The sequence below is a fragment of the Triticum aestivum genome, chromosome 4D, assembly GCF_018294505.1.
Source record: "Triticum aestivum cultivar Chinese Spring chromosome 4D, IWGSC CS RefSeq v2.1, whole genome shotgun sequence".
In the NCBI taxonomy this organism is placed as follows: Eukaryota; Viridiplantae; Streptophyta; class Magnoliopsida; order Poales; family Poaceae; genus Triticum; species Triticum aestivum.
The window spans coordinates 335,436,890-335,454,247 of NC_057805.1; the positions used below are offsets into that span (position 1 = coordinate 335,436,890).

The 17,358-nt window shown below is 48.2% G+C and overlaps 1 protein-coding gene across 2 annotated transcripts; it reads right to left on the bottom strand.

Annotated features, from left to right (window-relative positions):
• Positions 1–13,675: 13,675 nt before the first annotated feature.
• LOC123097745 (uncharacterized) lies at positions 13,676–15,301 on the bottom strand. 2 transcript variants are annotated; one of them, XM_044519566.1, is made up of 5 exons: positions 15,073–15,301; positions 14,917–14,992; positions 14,249–14,358; positions 14,022–14,136; positions 13,676–13,895 (listed from the first exon to the last, which is right to left on the bottom strand). In XM_044519566.1, exons 1-5 carry the CDS (start codon positions 15,140–15,142, stop codon positions 13,811–13,813), a joined length of 456 nt encoding a protein of 151 aa, XP_044375501.1. In that variant the 5' UTR covers positions 15,143–15,301; the 3' UTR covers positions 13,676–13,810. The 2 variants fall into 2 exon arrangements, with proteins under 2 accessions (XP_044375501.1, XP_044375502.1); XM_044519567.1 differs by lacking the exon at positions 14,022–14,136.
• Positions 15,302–17,358: the final 2,057 nt, after the last annotated feature.

Consider the following 17,358-nt stretch of genomic DNA (forward strand, 5'->3'; position numbering starts at 1 on the left):
GGTGTAGGCAGCAGGGGGCGACGGGCGCCATGGCTGCGGCTGGTAGGCGCGGGTCGCGCGCGCGGGGGCGCACAGGAGCGCGTGGGCGCGCGCTGGGTCGAGCAGGGGCGAACGGGGTGCGGGCACGGTTACATGCAACAGAGAGGGGGAGGAGAGGAGAGGGAGGCCGTGGCCTCACCGGCGTTGGAGAGGCGAGGGTCGGCGAGGCTCGGTGGAGCCTTTGGGGAGGAGGACGGGGACGACGGCGACGTAAAGGAGGAGGTCCGGCGTAGGCGAGCGGCGAGGAGCGGGGCGTCGGGGCCGTCGGCTGACCCGACCGGATCCACACGGGGCGGAGGGTTGAGGAGGCGGGCGCCGACGATGGCGGGGTGGCGCCGTGCGGTGTCGGCAAGGTGGCGGCGGGGTCTGCGCGGCGACGGGCGACGCGGTCGGCCCCGATCCAGATTGGATCGGGAGGAGGAGCGAGGGGAGAGGGGTCAACGGTGACGGCGATCCGGTGCGGTGGCATCGACGAGGGTGGGGGCGTGGTCGCCCCGATCTGGATCGTGGGGGAAAGAGGGAGGAGAGGCGATGAGTGGGGAGGGAACCGCTAGGGTTCCTGTCGCCCATGGGGATAAGGGAGCGATGGGGGCGGCTGGGCCTGCGGGCTGGTGGGTTGGATGCCCAGTTAGGCCAAATGGCAGAAGGGGAGGGGGAAGGCTTGGGGTTTTCTTTCTTTTCTCTTTCTTTGTTTTTCTTTCTATTTCAACTTTTGTTTGTATTTAGTTTCTAAACCATTTTAGTCTTAATAAAAACAAAACTTGCTCCACAATTAGTATAGTAATATAGGCTACTGTCACAAAAAGGTTCGGGGGCAAATTACATAGTTTGGAGATTTCTAACATTTTGAAAATGCATTTTAATAAATAATTGACCCATGTTTTAATTATTTTAGGCCACTTAATTACTTTACAAAAAGTTGATTTCACCACTATAATTGCCTACGGATTATTTACCACCTGTTGAACATTTTAGTTTGACATTTGAATTTTTTTTAGTTTGGCTTTATTTTAAATTTTAATTCGAACGAGTTTTGAATCATCGTGAGATTAACAATAGTAACTGTGGTGACATGGCACCATTAACGTATGATTACTGTAGATTATCCGGGCGTCACAATTCTCCTCCACTACAAGAAATCTCATCCCGAGATTTAAGAGGTAGTGAAAGGGGGGAAGGGTTGGTAACGAATCTAGCGGTTCTTCTCATCCTGGCTTGCTCTTCTCGAAGAGGCCGGTCCAATATATTGATGTCTTCATTTCTCTGCTTTAGGTCATCATGATGAAGTCGGCGTCCTTTCTTTAGGAACTCCATCGTACTTACGAAAGAATAAAGGGTGGGCATTCCGGGAGAACAGACCTCTGCAAGGTCGACTATCTGGTCGATAACATCGGGGAAGGTGGCGGAAAGTAACTCTCGAATTGAACTTAAGAAGATATCGAGAGCAAGTAAGAAGGTACCATGAGAAGTTTCAAGCGGGCAGGCAATCGTTCAATGCTTGAAACAGGGCGTGAAAAGGGGTTCAGAGCAACGAGAATAAGTATTGCGTTTGATACCAGAATAGGTCACTAGGAAGGTGGCTCGTGAATTACATACGAGGTCACACGCGAGGAACAACCTTAAGAACAGGAGGTGTACAGGAGAGTCAGGTTTTGATCCTGTGGAACTGTGGGTTATGGGCCCACCATGTGGTTAAAGTAGGAAGGGCGATGACATCTTGCACGATCATGATACCAAGGCATGTCAGAGGGTAGCCTGTCAGTTATATGTCAGCAACATCGTCGGTACCAAGGGCGAGGGACGAAGAGATCCATTTTCCTGCTCGTTGAAACGAGGCGGACCAATAGGCAAAGTTCTCGTCCATCGGTGGTTACCGGAATGTCACCAACAATAGTAACAGGGTCTTACTGACAGAGTTGTACACCGAGGTGTTTGCACAAGTAGGGAATTAATACTGCTTAGATCATAATGATCACCAGAAACGTTAAACCAACCAATGGAAAGGAAAATATGATTATCAGATTAAACAGAACAATGGAAAGGAAAATGTGTTTAAACACATATTTCAGGGGTATATCCTTCCCAAGGACAAGCAGAGCATGATACCAATGATAGGATATAACGTAGAAAACCCTTTAGGAAAGGGGAGAGAAATATCATGACATTACCCATACAACGGTGTTTGGGGTAATTGAGCAAGAAACATTTAGCATTGGGCTTCAAATGATTTTGTTGAAAATCAGAGTACCACACACATGCTTCGAGATAGCATTGACATGGCCATCAAGTAAGGGTCAGAATTTGGATGCACAAAGGATCCATCAGGAACAACTTATAGAATAAGCCTTACGATTTCCTCATGGAAGAATCGCTAACCTTGCTAAGGAGGAAACTATAACAATAGGTCCTCCGGCCAGGTGTACTAGGCATGACATCACCTTACCGGGTTATATAAAGGCAAATGTTATAACTCTTGGAATATGTTCCAACCATCATATCTGACCGAGATTCAAATCTGATTGGTGTCAGGATACCTCAGACTCAGGATGTCTGAGAAGAAAAGGTGCAACACAAATTGTCGAGATGACATTGTAAGATTTTTGGGATTTGAACTATGGAAGCGAGTTCCGAAACAAGAGTTCATCATTAATCAAGGAGAGGATGAGGAGGTGGCTGATGGACTCAGCGACATTCCATTGAGATTTCCAAAAGATGGATTTCCACAATTATGTGTACAACGAGATAGCTTTTGTCAGTTCAAATGATATAATGAGGTATGCTCGAGGAAACATACACGATTGAACATTGGTTGACGGTGCACCCAAAATATGGGCTAGGCAGCACAATCAATGTTCGAGTGATAATTCAATAAGCCATAGACGTAGAATGAAACTATAGACCAATAACTTCAAAGCAATAGGGTTTAGAATTTACACATCACAGACCATTTGTCGGTATTTCGTTTAGAAACAACTCGGGGACCAAGAAAAAATGGTGATGGTGAGAAGTATCACTGTACCAAGAATTCTTAAGAGGTGGGGTAATGCTCACGACATTCTTGACATCAAAGATGGTAATACTCCACGGTAGAACATAACATAAGTTGGATAGCAGGGAAATCAAGATACAACACAAAATATGAACAAGTTTGTGTTGGGGGGAGGCAAGAATGTTGTCGATGATAACACAAATCGAGGGGCAAGGATGGTATTTCTCATCCTGAATTTCAACACACAACTTGGAAGAAGTCAAATTGTTGACAATGATCACGACAAATTTGTCGAGAGGTTTTCAAGAAGATGTAATTGATCGACGATGAAATCAAGTCAAAGGAATGATGAAAGCAAAAGGTTATTGGAACCACGGTTAGGACACAAACTCGAAATCAAGTTTGCTGTTCAAGGAGAAGTGATATGACGAGGAAGATCGACGCAAGATTAGCTCACTGTCGAAATTTGTGCGCTGGGAAGGTCCAGGTAGCACAGTTAAAATCGGCACGATAATGACATAGCCGAGCAGGCTAGGAATGACTTGAAGGATTATTAAACTCGTAAGCAACAAAAATTACTTAGAGTTATTGAATTGGAGTGTGGAATTGATTCACTTATCGGTGTCCTTGAGGGGTTCTAACAACTCAGAACCCGTTGGAAAAATGGAATCGGCAAGAATATTAGTTGATGAAGAACTCATAAGAAGTTAAGTAGTTCCTTGGCATTCTCGAGATACCAGGGGGTAATACTCGACTACAGACCAAAGTAGAGGTTGGACGGGGGTATTGCTCTGCATAGGACAAGTGCTTAAACTTGCACGAGAAATGGTATTTAAAAGGAGAACATGGTTAGAACCACGATTGAAAAAGGCCAGATCCCAGATATAAGATGAACTTATACCCAGGGAATAATTAATTTAAGAGAAGCTTTAATGATAAGATCTACATCGTGTCCATGGGCATGAACACAAAGTTCAAGGTCGACTCCCACTTCTCCAATGCATAACCTTTCATTCACTTCTCGCATTCGATGAAGTTGTATGGTAGAAAATCATCTGGTAAAATACCAGAAGGGTATGGCTTGTGAAAACCTTCGGGTTCATACGGTTTTTAGGGAAGGTATAGGTTCAATCCATCGGGGCATCATGGAAACATATACCACAAGCTTCAATAGTAAATATCACCAGCTCGAAAGTAGAGTATGGTTATCAAGCAGAGGATACAAATTACCAAAGGCATTATATATCCATGGAAATGATCACAAGGTTATTGAATATGAAGGACACTGTCGGATAATAACCCAACAAGGGGTCTTGTGGTCTATAACGGAGCTGATGCGAGTATCGGTACTCTATCAGAGGAAGAAGGAACTAAAGGGCATCGGACTATAAAAACAACTGAGTAATTCAAAGCTCAAATGCAAAGGAATTATCATTTCCAAATCAAGGGATCACAAGCCAATGGTCTGATTAAGAAAGGATAAGTTGAATAGACTTAAGGGTACAATCGACGGCAATTTGATTGGTCGATAACCAGTTCACGTTTCAAATGACGTCTGAGCCGGAAGGATGAATTCTAGGCTCTGATTGAGGATTGCGAGCATTCGCAACAAATTGAATCAACAGTCTCAAAATGATAATGACAAGAGATGCCAATAAGATTACGAGACTTAAGATTAATCATAATGCAAGTAAGCAAGAATTTCAAGAGCAATAGGCTGCTCAGGATTTTCGGAAGTTCAAATAGTATTTCAAAGACTTTTGTGAATTACTTGAATCAATTGGGGACGAGCGGATACTCGGTAAGTGCGAGAATTATCCGTAGGGGTATTCAGGTGACAAAGAACAGCAAGGCAGTAAGCTCAAAGGATTCTCGGAACAACAGAGAGAATTTCGGGGTATCTTGTAATAACAAGATCAACTGGGAAACATTGTATGAATGGCGAGTATACGTAGTTATCCATAGGAGTTTATCGATGAAAGGGAATTGCAAAAGCGATGAACACAAGTTCTCGGGTTATCAGCGGAGAGTATCTTTAGGGTCTTCACGTGCAGCAGACGATCATCAGTAATAAGGGGCTCTCCGGGTGAAAGTGATAACGAGATCCTAATGTTAGATTTAGCAAAATTCACTTAACCCGAATAGAAGAGAGATCAGAGTCCCAGAGTAAAGGTCGAGGAGTAAAAGATCCTAGTACCACCCAATGGCGACGTGGGCCCGTAAGACACACAGCCATGTTAGTAAAAGTTTTTGCAATGTCTAGACTCAACTTCGGCCAAGGAGTGTGGAAGGGGGATTCCTACAGGCAGTTGGCTCTGATACCAACTTGTGACGCCCCCAATTTGACCGTACACTAATCATGCACGCAAATGTGTACGATCAAGATCAGGGACTCACGGGAAGATATCACAACACAACTCTGCAACATAAATAAGTCATACAAGCATCATAATACAAGCCAGGGGCCTCGAGGGCTCGAATACAAGTGCTCGATCATAGACGAGTCAGCGGAAGCAACAATATCTGAGTACAGACATAAGTTAAACAAGTTTGCCTTAAGAAGGCTAGCACAAACTGGGAAACAGATCGAACGAGGCGCAGGCCTCCTGCCTGGGATCCTCCTAACTACTCCTGGTCGTCGTCAGCGGGTTGCACGTAGTAGTAGGCACCTCCAGTGCCGTAGGAGTCATCATCGATGGTGGCGTCTGGCTCCTGGACTCCAGCATCTGGTTGCGACAACCAGGTAGAAAGGAAAGGGGGAAAAGAGGAAGAGAGGTAACCGTGAGTACCCATCCAAAGTACTCGCAAGCAAGGAGCTACACTACATATGCATGGGTATATGTGTAAAGGGCCATATTAGTGGACTGAACTGTAGAATGCCAGAATAAGAGGGGGATAGCTAGTCCTGTCGAAGACTACGCTTCTGGCCATCTCCATCTTGCAGCATGTAAAAGAGAGTAGATTGAAGTCCTCCAAGTAGCATCGCATAGCATAATCCTACCCGGCGATCCCCTCCTCGTCGCCCTGTTAGAGAGCGATCACCGGGTTGTATCTGGCACTTGGAAGGGTGTATTTTATTAAGTATCCGGTTCTAGTTGTCATAAGGTCAAGGTACAACTCCGGGTCGTCCTTTTACCGAGGGACACGGCTATTCGAATAGATAAACATCCCTGCAGGGGTGCACCACATAACCCAACACGCTCGATCCCATTTGGCCGGACACACTTTTCTGGGTCATGCCCGGCCTCGGAAGATCAACACGTCGCAACCCCACCTAGGCTCAACAGAGAGGTCAGCACGCCGGTCAAAATCCTCTGCGCAGGGGTCTGGGCCCATCGCCCATTGCACACCTGCACGTTGCGAGGGCGGCCGGAAGCTGACCTAGCCTAGCAGGCGTTCCAGTCCAATCCGGCGCGCGCCGCTCCGTCGCTGACGTCAAGAAGAGCTTCGGCTGATACCACGACGTCGAGTGCCCATAACTGTTCCCGCGTAGCTGGTTAGTGCGTATAGACCAAATGGCCAGACTCAGATCAAATACCAAGATCTCGTTAAGCGTGTTAAGTATCCGCGAACGCCGACCAGGGCCAGACCCACCTCTCTCCTAGGTGGTCTCAACCTGCCCTGTCGCTCCGCCACAAAGTAACAGTCGGGGGCCGTCAGGAACCCAGGCCCACCTCTACCGGGATGGAGCCACCTGTCCTTTCAGCCCCCTCATCAGAATCACTTGCGGGTACTCAACGAGCCGACCCAACTTTAGCCACCACATGTGTCATGTATAATTGTATATAGTATATACCCGTGATCACCTCCCGAAGTGATCACGGCCTAGTAGTATAGCATGGCAGACGGACAAGAGTGTAGGGCCACTGATGGAACACTAGCATCCTATACTAAGCAGTAGGATAGCAGGTAAGGTTAACAACTTTAGCAACAATGACAGGCTATGCATCAGCATAGGATTAACCGAAAGCAGTAACATGCTACACTACTCTAATGCAAGCAGTATAGAGAAGGAATAGGAGATATCTGGTGATCAAGGGCGGGGCTTGCCTGGTTGCTCTGGCATGAAGGAGGGGTCGTCAACTCCGTAGTCGAACTGGGCAGCAGCAGCGTCGGTCTCGTAGTCTACCGGAGAGAAGAGGGGGAAGAAACAGTAAATACAATGCAAACATAAGCATGACGATGCGTGACATGACAATGAGCGATACTAGGTGTGCCCTAACGTGGCAGTAGGTGGTACCGGCGAAGGGGGGAACATCCGGGAAAGTATTCCCGATGTTTCGCCTTTTCGGACAGATGAAACGGAGGGGGAAAGTTGCGAGTTTGCTATGCTAGGGATGTGTGGCGGACGAACGGGCTGCGTATCCGGATTCGTCTCGTCGTTCTGAGCAACTTTCATGTACAAAGTTTTTTCATCTGAGCTACGGTTTATTTTATATGATTTTCTAAAGTTTTAAATCATTTTTAGAATTTATTTAATTAATTTAATTCAACATTATCCAGAATAGTGTATGCTGACATCATCATGACGTCAGCATGACGTCAGCAGTCAACAAGGCGTTGACTGGGTCAATCTGACGTGTGGGTCCCGCATGTCATCGACTTAGTTAACTAAACAGGATTAGTTAATTTAATTTAAGTGATTAGATTAATTAATTAGGCTTAATTAGATTAATTAATAGGATTAATTAAGTAAATTAATCATCTTAATTAATTAATTATATTATTTTATTTATTTTTATTCTTCTTCTTTTTTTCATTCTGGGGGTGGACCCCATATGTCATAGGCCTAAGCGCCTTAGCGGGCGCACGGTTACGGGCGCCGGGTGGATCGGGCGACGAGCGCCAGCCCGACAAGGCGCCGCGGGGCAGCGGGCGAAGGAGCGGGCGCACGGCCTGGCTCGGACGGCCGGAGCAGGGTGGCGCGGTTGGCGGAGAGGGCCGCCGCAGCGGACGGCAGACGCAGCGGGAGTGGGATGAGGCCCCGGACGACGAGGCGACCCGGGCGGACGTGGCCAGGTGCCGCGGGGCAGAGACGGCGGCGGGTATAGGCAGCAGGGGGCGACGGGCGCCGTGGCTGCGGCTGGTAGGCGCGGGTCGCGCGCGCGGGGGCGCACAGGAGCGCGTGGGCGCGCGCTGGGTCAAGCAGGGGCGAACGGGGTGCGGGCACGGTGACGTGCAACAGAGAGGGGGAGGAGAGGAGAGGGAGGTCGTGGCCTCACCGGCGTTGCAGAGGCGAGGGTCGGCGAGGCTCGGTGGAGCCTTTGGGGAGGAGGACGGGGACGACGGCGACGTAAAGGAGGAGGTCCGGCGTAGGCGAGCGGCGAGGAGCGGGGCGTCGGGGCCGTCGGCTGACTCGACCGGATCCACACGGGGCGGAGGGTTGAGGAGGCGGGCGCCGACGATGGCGGGGTGGCGCCGTGCGGTGGCGGCGGGGTCGGCGCGGCGACGGGCGACGCGGTCGGCCCCGATCCAGATTGGATCGGGAGGAGGAGCGAGGGGAGAGGGGTCAACGATGACGGCGATCCGGTGCGGTGGCGTCGACGAGGGTGGGGGCGTGGTCGCCCCGATCTGGATCGTGGGGGAAAGAGGGAGGAGAGGGGATGAGTGGGGAGGGAACCGCTAGGGTTCCTGTCGCCCATGGGGATAAGGGAGCGATGGGGGCGGCTGGGCCTGCGGGCTGGTGGGTTGGATGCCCAGTTAGGCCAAATGGCAGAAGGGGAGGGGGAAGGCTTGGGGTTTTCTTTCTTTTCTCTTTCTTTGTTTTTCTTTCTATTTCAACTTCTGTTTGTATTTAGTTTCTAAACCATTTTAGTCTTAATAAAAACAAAACTTGCTCCACAATTAGTATAGTAATATAGGCTACTGTCACAAAAAGGTTCGGGGGCAAATTACATAGTTTGGAGATTTCTAACATTTTGAAAATGCATTTTAATAAATAATTGACCCATGTTTTAATTATTTTAGGCCACTTAATTACTTTACAAAAAGTTGATTTCACCACTATAATTGCCTACGGATTATTTACCACCTGTTGAACATTTTAGTTTGACATTTGAATTTTTTTTAGTTTGGCTTTATTTTAAATTTTAATTCGAACAAGTTTTGAGTCATCGTGAGATTAACAATAGTAACTGTGGTGACGTGGCACCATTAACGTGTGATTACTGTAGCCTAATTATCCGGGCGTCACACTAAGACAGGCCTTTACAAAGGCAATATACCCGGGGTCTTCGCCAGTGATGATCATGTCATCAACATAGAGAAGAAGAAGAGTCCGACCACGAGGAGAAAGGTGGACAAACAATGCTGGATCATGAGCACTCGCTGAAAAACCAACGGCAGTCACCACAGAGGCAAAACGCTCAAACCAAGCGCGGGGGGCTTGATTAAGGCCATAGAGAGAGCGACGAAGACGACATACCATGCCATCAGGAACAGAATACCCAGGTGGTGGCTGCATGTATACCTCCTCACGCAGCTCACCGTTAAGAAATGCATTCTTAACATCAAGCTGAGATACAGACCAGTGGCGTGCAGAGGCCACGACAAGAAGTGTGCGGATAGTGGTCATATGGGCCACAAGAGCAAATGTCTCATCATAATCACGACCATGCTCCTGCTGAAAACCACGAGCCACAAGATGAGCTTTGTAACGCTCAAGAGAACCATCGGAGCGAGTCTTAACCTTGTAGACCCACTTACAAGTGATGGGACGGACACCTGGAGGAAGAGAAACAAGATCCCATGTACCAGTGCGTTCAAGAGCAGCAATCTCCTCTGCCATCGCAAACTGCCATTCAGGATGAACAACAGCCTCGCGATAAGAAGTCGGCTCAAGAACAACAGCACCAGCGGTTGAAAAACGAAGGCGATCAACAGGCGGAAGCGGACGAGGACGCAAGCCATAGGTAGGCTGAGATGAGGAGGACGACACGTCAGCAGACACATCCACATTACGTGAACGACGAGTGTAATACTGAGGCAAAGATGGAAGAATACGAGGAGGAATAGTCGAGTGTAGAATCAGGAGGTGGAGACGAAGAAATCACTGGGGATGAAGGTGCAGAATCTGGTGACATGCGAGGTGAGGAAACCGTGGGAGATGGTGGCGGCAAATCAGCAAGAGGTGGAGAAGTAGAGTGAGCAGGACGGAGAGACAAGGGCTCAACTGGAGTGATAGGTGTGTCAGGAAAAGTGAGGAAAGAGATATCCTCCACAGAAAAGGTCGAGGAAGATGGACGCGGGTAGAAGGGACGAGACTCATCAAAAGTCACATCCCGAGAAATACGCATCCGACGACCGATAGGATCCCAACAACGATAGCCCTTATGCTCATCATTATAGCCTAAGAAAACACACTCAACAGACTGAGCTGTCAGTTTGGTGCGTTCGCGAGGGGCGAGAACATAGCAAACACAACCAAACAAGCGAAGCGTCGAATAATCAGGAGAACGATCAAAGAGACGCTCGAAAGGAACACCACCCTGGAGAGCAGCGGAGGGCTGAAGGTTGATGAGATAGGTGGAGGTGAATATAGCCTCGGCCCAAAAATGAGGTGGAAGAGAAGCGGCGATCATCAACGCACGAACCGTCTCAAGAAGGTGGCGATGCTTTCGCTCAGTCACGCCATTCTGAGCACGAGCACCAGGACAAGAGAACCGAGGAAGAGTGCCCTGCTCAGCAAGAACACCACGCAACATCTTGGAAATATACTCGCCAGCGGAGTCAGCATGGAACACACGAATAGGCGAAGAGAACTGAGTGTGAACCATGGCAGCAAAACGCTTATAGATGGAAAGAACCTCACTGCGAGAAGTCATGAAATAAAGCCAAGTGTAACGAGAGAAATCATCTATGAAAATAATATAGTATCGATGGCCCCCTTTCGAAGCGAAGGGAGCCGGACCCCATACATCAGAATGGACTAAATCAAAAGGAGGCTGAGACACCGACTCACTAGTAGGGTAAGGTAACTGAATCTGTTTTCCTAGTCTACAGCCCTGACACTCTAAAAAGACATCTCCTGAGACAGACCCCAGAAGACCTCGACGAACTAATGACGACAAGCGAGACCCACAAAGATGACCAAGTCGATGATGCCACTGCTGGAAGGAGCCAATAGCTGAAGCGACAGAAGCGGATGGACTCGCGATAGTGGTGGTAGCGGAAGGAACATGAAGCCAGTCTAGCTCCCAAAGACCCTGAGAGTCATGGCGGCAAGGGCCAGCCCCAACCAAAGTGTGCGTTTGACGATCCTGAATAGAACAAGAGTCAACGTCAAGGATGACGCGACAACCAGAATCAGTAAGTTAACCGGCAGAAAAAAGATTCATGGTAAGTCGAGGAACATGAGCAACATCAGGAACAGAGTAAGAAGGTGTGGTAAGATTGCCTCGACTAGCAATAGAAAGAGGAGTACCATCAGCAGTGAGTACATGAAGAGGAAAATCAAGCAATTTAAGAGAGGACAAATTTGAAGAATGAGAAGACATATGAAAAGAAGCTCCGGAGTCCAGAAACCACGAGGATGTACCTGACTGTGTAGAGGGTGGTTGCTCAGTGCGGGAAGCATCAGTCACAGAACCTGCAGTACCCGTCAAAGGAGAACCTGAAGCGGCAAGCAGACGCTTAAGTCACAAAATATCCTGCTCAGTCAAGGCGGTGGCTGAAGATGTCGAAGTAGAAGAAGTCCCTGAAGCTGATGATCGCGCCTTACGCAGGTGTTTCTTCTTCTGGAAGCACCGAGACTCAACATGACCATCCATCTTGCAGTAGCCGCAATGAGGACGAGACCGACCCAGGCCGCCCGTAGGAGTAGGCAAGAGCGGCGGAGCACTCGAGTGGGAAGGAGTCGGTGCAGCAGGCATAGCAGGAACTCGAGTAGCGAGCACAGAGGGAACCTCAAGTAAACCAACGCCACGGAGGCGAGTCTCCTCAGCACGGATCTTAGAAAGCGCCTCCATGAGGGAGATACGACCACGAGCAAACAACTGAGCGCGCCGGGGCTCAAACTCCTTACGGAGTCGAGACAAGAACCTGTAGACACGATGAAACTCCAAATCAGCCCGCACAGCCTGGCAACACTGACAAGTACGACAACCAGCAGTGCGGAGAGAATCAAGCTGACGCCAGATAGCAGAACTCTATGCATAGAACTCATCAACAGTGGAGTCACCCTGCTGAAGAGCATGCTCCTGACGAACCACAGACATGTATAAGGCATCACCAGAGGGCTTATAGTGCTGACGAAGCCGAGTCCACATCTCAAATACAGCAGAGAGGCCGAGAAACTCAGAGGCAAACTGAGGCAGAACACTAGCAGTGAGAACAGCTGCGGCACGAGCATCATCATCAAGCCACTGAGTGTAAGCAGACAGAGTTGCATGATAAGTCTGAAGTGCGTCCTCATAGGTCTAAACCTGCTCATCATAAGCAAGAACGACAGCGTCATCAGCCAGCTTAGCAACATCCTTCGCAGCCTGATCAGCGTCAGCAGCAAGAACCGGTGGCGTCGGTGGAGTAGGAGTCACAGGAGGAACTGGACACGGCGGACTGGGGACCTCGCCAGAAAGAACGCCCCAGAGACGAAGGCCACGCATGTGAATGCGCATGAAACCGACAAACTCAATGTAGTTGGTACCATAAAAAATCATCGGACAGCGAGGAACAGCAACATAGCCGGAGGACAGAGACATCACGCCTGTTTTTTTTAGACAGACAATCAGGAGCCTCAATCTGCAGCAGCGGCGGGATCAGGCCGAAGGAATCAGAGGTGGCCGACGATCAGGAGTCTCGATCAGGACCTGGCGGCTGGATCGAGGGCAGTTGGGACCCGGCTACAGCAGCGACGGGACCTGGCGGCTGGATCGTGGGCGGGACCTGGCGGATGGGTCACGAGCGGAACCGGTCGGCTGGATCGTGGGCAGGACGTGGCGGCTGGATCCTCCCACTGGATCGTGATTCAGGCAGAGAGCCACCACGGGCGTTGATGCATATCGGAGCGAGGGCGGCGGCTGAGATCCGGCGAGGACAGCAGCGATTGGCAACAAGAAGGAACTGGCGGCCACAAAAGAACAACACGTCCTGGTGTTGACCTACAGGGGGAGAGGAGCAGGCACGGAGAGCAGCGGCGGCCACAGACGAGGGTAATGGCGCGAGGTGGATCAACAACAGGAGTTGCAGCGTGCCAAAAATTGACCTAGCTCTAATATCATGTTAGGAATATGCAACTTGTATTTCCAGGTGGCCATAGACCAGTATATATACATGTACAGGTGTGGAATATATGCACGAAACCCCTTATACAATAGGGTAAATACGAAAGGTTACATGGCTATATATATATAACTCCAACATGTCAAACATGGTACTACAACAATGAATATCCAAAATGTTTAGCTTATATCAAATTGGATATCAAATATATTTGAAGCACAACACCCCTACTAAAGAACTTCAAAAGGCCGCTTTGATTTACCATTTCTAATTAAAAAATTAACAGTTTCACCATTTTATCATTGTGAAATCTTATAATAGTTACACATACTGCTCAACTAGTGTGAAGTTCATACATGAAGTTCCCAAAATCTAAGCAAGCAATTGGATACATAGAAACTGATCTTAAATTACTATGCAAAGATTATATGATTGAATTCAACTGCATTTAAGAGAATCTTAGTTATGCACTACATACCTACGGATCACAATACAACAGTAACATTAAGCAGCATGTCAGGTTATACACTACACTGTAAGTCCATGAGTCTACACCACAAGAAGTTAATGTGTTCTCCGGTTGAAGTGCCATGCAAACTGATCAACAGCCACCATTGCCTGTGAAGCCGAACCAACAGAACCATCATACCTATGCATTAAGAACCAATGCGAATTAAATTAATTCTGACGGTCCAAGATGTATACTAAAGAAGGCTTAAGAGGAAACTTGATAACTGATTTCTGTAAATTAAAAGTTCAACATGGGGATACGTACATAGAAACTAACAAGTAAGCCCCAATCTGCATAACTATAACTCCTTCACCCCCTGGCTGTGTTGTGTTAACACAACGAGCACAAAACCAGTGCTCGTGGATTGAAGTGACCAAATCTAAGAATGTACAATTTGCAATCAAAATATTGCTGCAGATAATAAAGTTAACTTGGTCGAATTATCCGTACCTAAATGAGGAAAGTTTAGACTCATAATGCGGGAGACTCACATTGGTTTGGTCCAATAGAAAAGAATTCCGTCTGCAGATTGTTCCTCCTAAAGAAGTTAATGAACGGTTGCAGATCAACAGCAGTAAATTTTGTTCCCTCTTCCTCTGCTCTGGACAGTTAAAAAAGATTGTGACTTTAAACTTCTAAAACTTGAACATTCATGTATCATAATATGTTTATTTATTCGAAAAGGGGATCTCCCCAGTGTCTGCATTCATTGATGCACACAGCCAACTTATTACGAAGTTTCAATCATTCGAATAGAACATCATGCATCTTATGAACAGGATTTTGCATATTAGTTTATCCAATGTATCTTGCGGCAGCTATGGATGGAAATAATGACGACATTAAACTACGAAATTTGCTGCATTCATCAACCAATATACGGTGCCAGTTTCAGATCGAACAAAGTCATGTAACATGCTGACTAACTACTCCCTCAGTCCCATAATATAAGCGGAGGGAGTAACTAACAAAATAACCGAGCAGCTTCCATCTGAAACATGGACGGCCGCATGGAAAAAATCATTAACGCTATTCTCCAGTGCAACTGCCAGTACTGAAGATTATACAGCCCCCACAACTTGCAATGGGTAACGGTGGTTATGACCGAGGAGATCCCCATATAATTTCCCGAGTTATCGTGGTTGGGGACGATGCTTACACGATGGGGAGGAGGCGAGATGGTCCGGTCGGGTCGTAATTGAGCAGCAGCGCCGCCTTGACCGGCATCCCTGCAACTGCAAGAGGATGGGGATTAGTCCACACGGGATAGCAGAAAGAGGAGCGAAGCGGGAGGGGAAGGAAGGGGACGGCAGACCGGAAGATCCGACGTGCTTCGCGGTCCACTTCTCCCACGCCCGGCACGCCCATGTCCAGTCCGCATCCATGGGAGAAGTGGCGTCCGCCGCGACGTGTGGGCTGCGCTTGGCAAAGACGGCGGAGGCGCGGAGGCGGAGGAGACAACGGCGGGACTGCCTGCCGGAAGGAAAGCCGGGGTTGTGTTGTGCAGTAGTAGCCCAGGCCCGGGCCAGCTAGCTTTATCCTGGGCTTTCTTCCAAAGACACAAGTGTGTCCCTCAAAAAAAAAAGACACGTGTCTGTGCAATGTGGTGTACGCATGCTATTTTTTGGTTTGCTCTTTCCTCCATAACGGATGCTTTTTTTTTTATTGACAAGATGTCTTCCCCATCCGGGTTGGTGAAGAATTGTTGAAGAAGATCCACCCACCACCGCCCGTTGTTGTCGAGGAGTTCTGACACTCGTCGGAGCCGGCATGTGCCACGCACCGTGATTGGCCTATAGGACATGGGTCGCGGGATCCAGGGATCCCGCCATATGCGGATACTCTCGCCGTTGCCCACCCGCCACACGAGCCTCTGCTTGAGCGGCTCGAGGCCATGCTGGATCGCGTGCCATGTTGGGGATGCATTACCTGAAAAAACCGTATCCTCAAGGGACCCGTTAGGATAATTTTTTGCTTTCAATGCCTTAGAGCATAAGGAATCCAGTCTAGTGAGTAGCTGAAAGGCTTGACGAGCGAACAAGGCTTGGTTGAAGATGCGGAAGTCACGAAAGCCAAGTCCCCCGTTGCCCTTTAGTTCAATTATTTTCTCCCATGCTCGCCAGTGTGTCTTCCGTTGCCCGTGCTTTGAACCCCACCAAAAGTTCCTCACTAAGCGCGTGGGGTCCTCGCAAACCGAACACGACAAATTGAACACTCCCATAATATAAGTGGAAATTGCCTGCAGGACGGATTTTATCAAAGTCTCCTTCCCTAGCTGCGAGAGAGTGTCACCCCATGCCATTATTCTTCTGGTCAAACTCGCATGCAACATCTGGAATTTCCCCTTGTGCATACGACCATCTGGTGTTGGCAATCCAAGGTACTTGCCTAACTTAGATTTTTGTACCTGCAATTCCTGTCTGACCACCGCCTGCATCACCAAGGGGCAAGTATCATCAAACTGAATAGAGCACTTTTGTCGGTTTATGAGCTGGCTCGTGGCCCTCGCGTATCTGTGAATCATTCTTCACATAAAAAGGTTGGTCAGCATTAGCTTTTGAAGAACAGAAGGGTGCCATCGAACAATAGATGTGATATTCCTGGTGCACGACTATAGATTTTGATTGGTTGGGAAGCTTGTGTCTCCACTCCATGTCTCAGCAGCGCAGACAACCCATCAACAATGAATGGGGACAAAAAGGGGGATAGGGGGTCACCTTGTTGAAGCCCTCGCATCGGTGCAAACGAATCCAAGATGGCTCCATTAAATTTTATTGAATAGCTCACCGAGGTTAGACATGTCATTATCCATTATACCCACTGATGAGAGAAGCCCAACTTCTCCATCGCCCACCCTATCATATGCCTTTGAGAGGTCAAACTTGTATGCACAGAAACTGTTGTCCGGATTTTTCTCATGTTGAAGAAAGTGTAGACACTCAAAAGCAAGCAGTGCATTATCTCTGGTCAGATGCCCCGGCACAAACACACTATGATAAGGTAGGGGCCGAAGTCGATAACGGATGCTTTTTACTGATGTTACCGTGCAATCAAGTTTTTTTTGTCGCTGAAAAAGCATACGTGGTAGATCAAAACAACATAACACATACGCGCTAAGGATCCCTTCGAAAAATTGACCATGGAGCTGTATGAGATGAAAATCTCATGATACACATTCGTCCCGTGGGTTCTATCTAGTGACGCGGAGGCGATCTAGGGTTTCCAGCGCCGCCATCTAGGTTTTCCTTGTCACCACAATCCAGTGTCTTGCCTCTGCTCTGAGGATGGATCCAGATCCCGACAACTTGAGGTAGTTAGATCTGTGGGGTGGGTTGCGGCTAGGATTAGAGTTTCTTGCATTTGTCCTAGGTTTTACCCAAAATTGACAGTGAGGGGTGGCTATTTATAGCAGCGGGGTAAGATGGTTGTGGTGGGCTAGATGAACTGCTTATGGGAGAGGGCTAGCACAATTATCAAATTTAAATGCAAAATGTTTTATTCTTTATCGGCTATAGTGCCCTCATATTTAATCGTGTCAGCCTCAAACGACTCCAAATCAAAGGAAATTTTAAACGTAGCCTTTCTATAAAATAACATGGCT

Coding starts and splice junctions, on each gene's coding strand:
- LOC123097745 (XM_044519566.1), bottom strand. CDS start 15,142: ATGGATGCGGACTGGACATGGGCGTGCCGGGCGTGGGAGAAGTGGACC. Junction 14,993..15,072: donor GAAGCACGTCGGATCTTCCG/GTCTGCCGTCCC, acceptor ATCCTCTTGCAG/TTGCAGGGATGCCGGTCAAG. Junction 13,896..14,021: donor GCTTACTTGTTAGTTTCTAT/GTACGTATCCCC, acceptor CTTAATGCATAG/GTATGATGGTTCTGTTGGTT.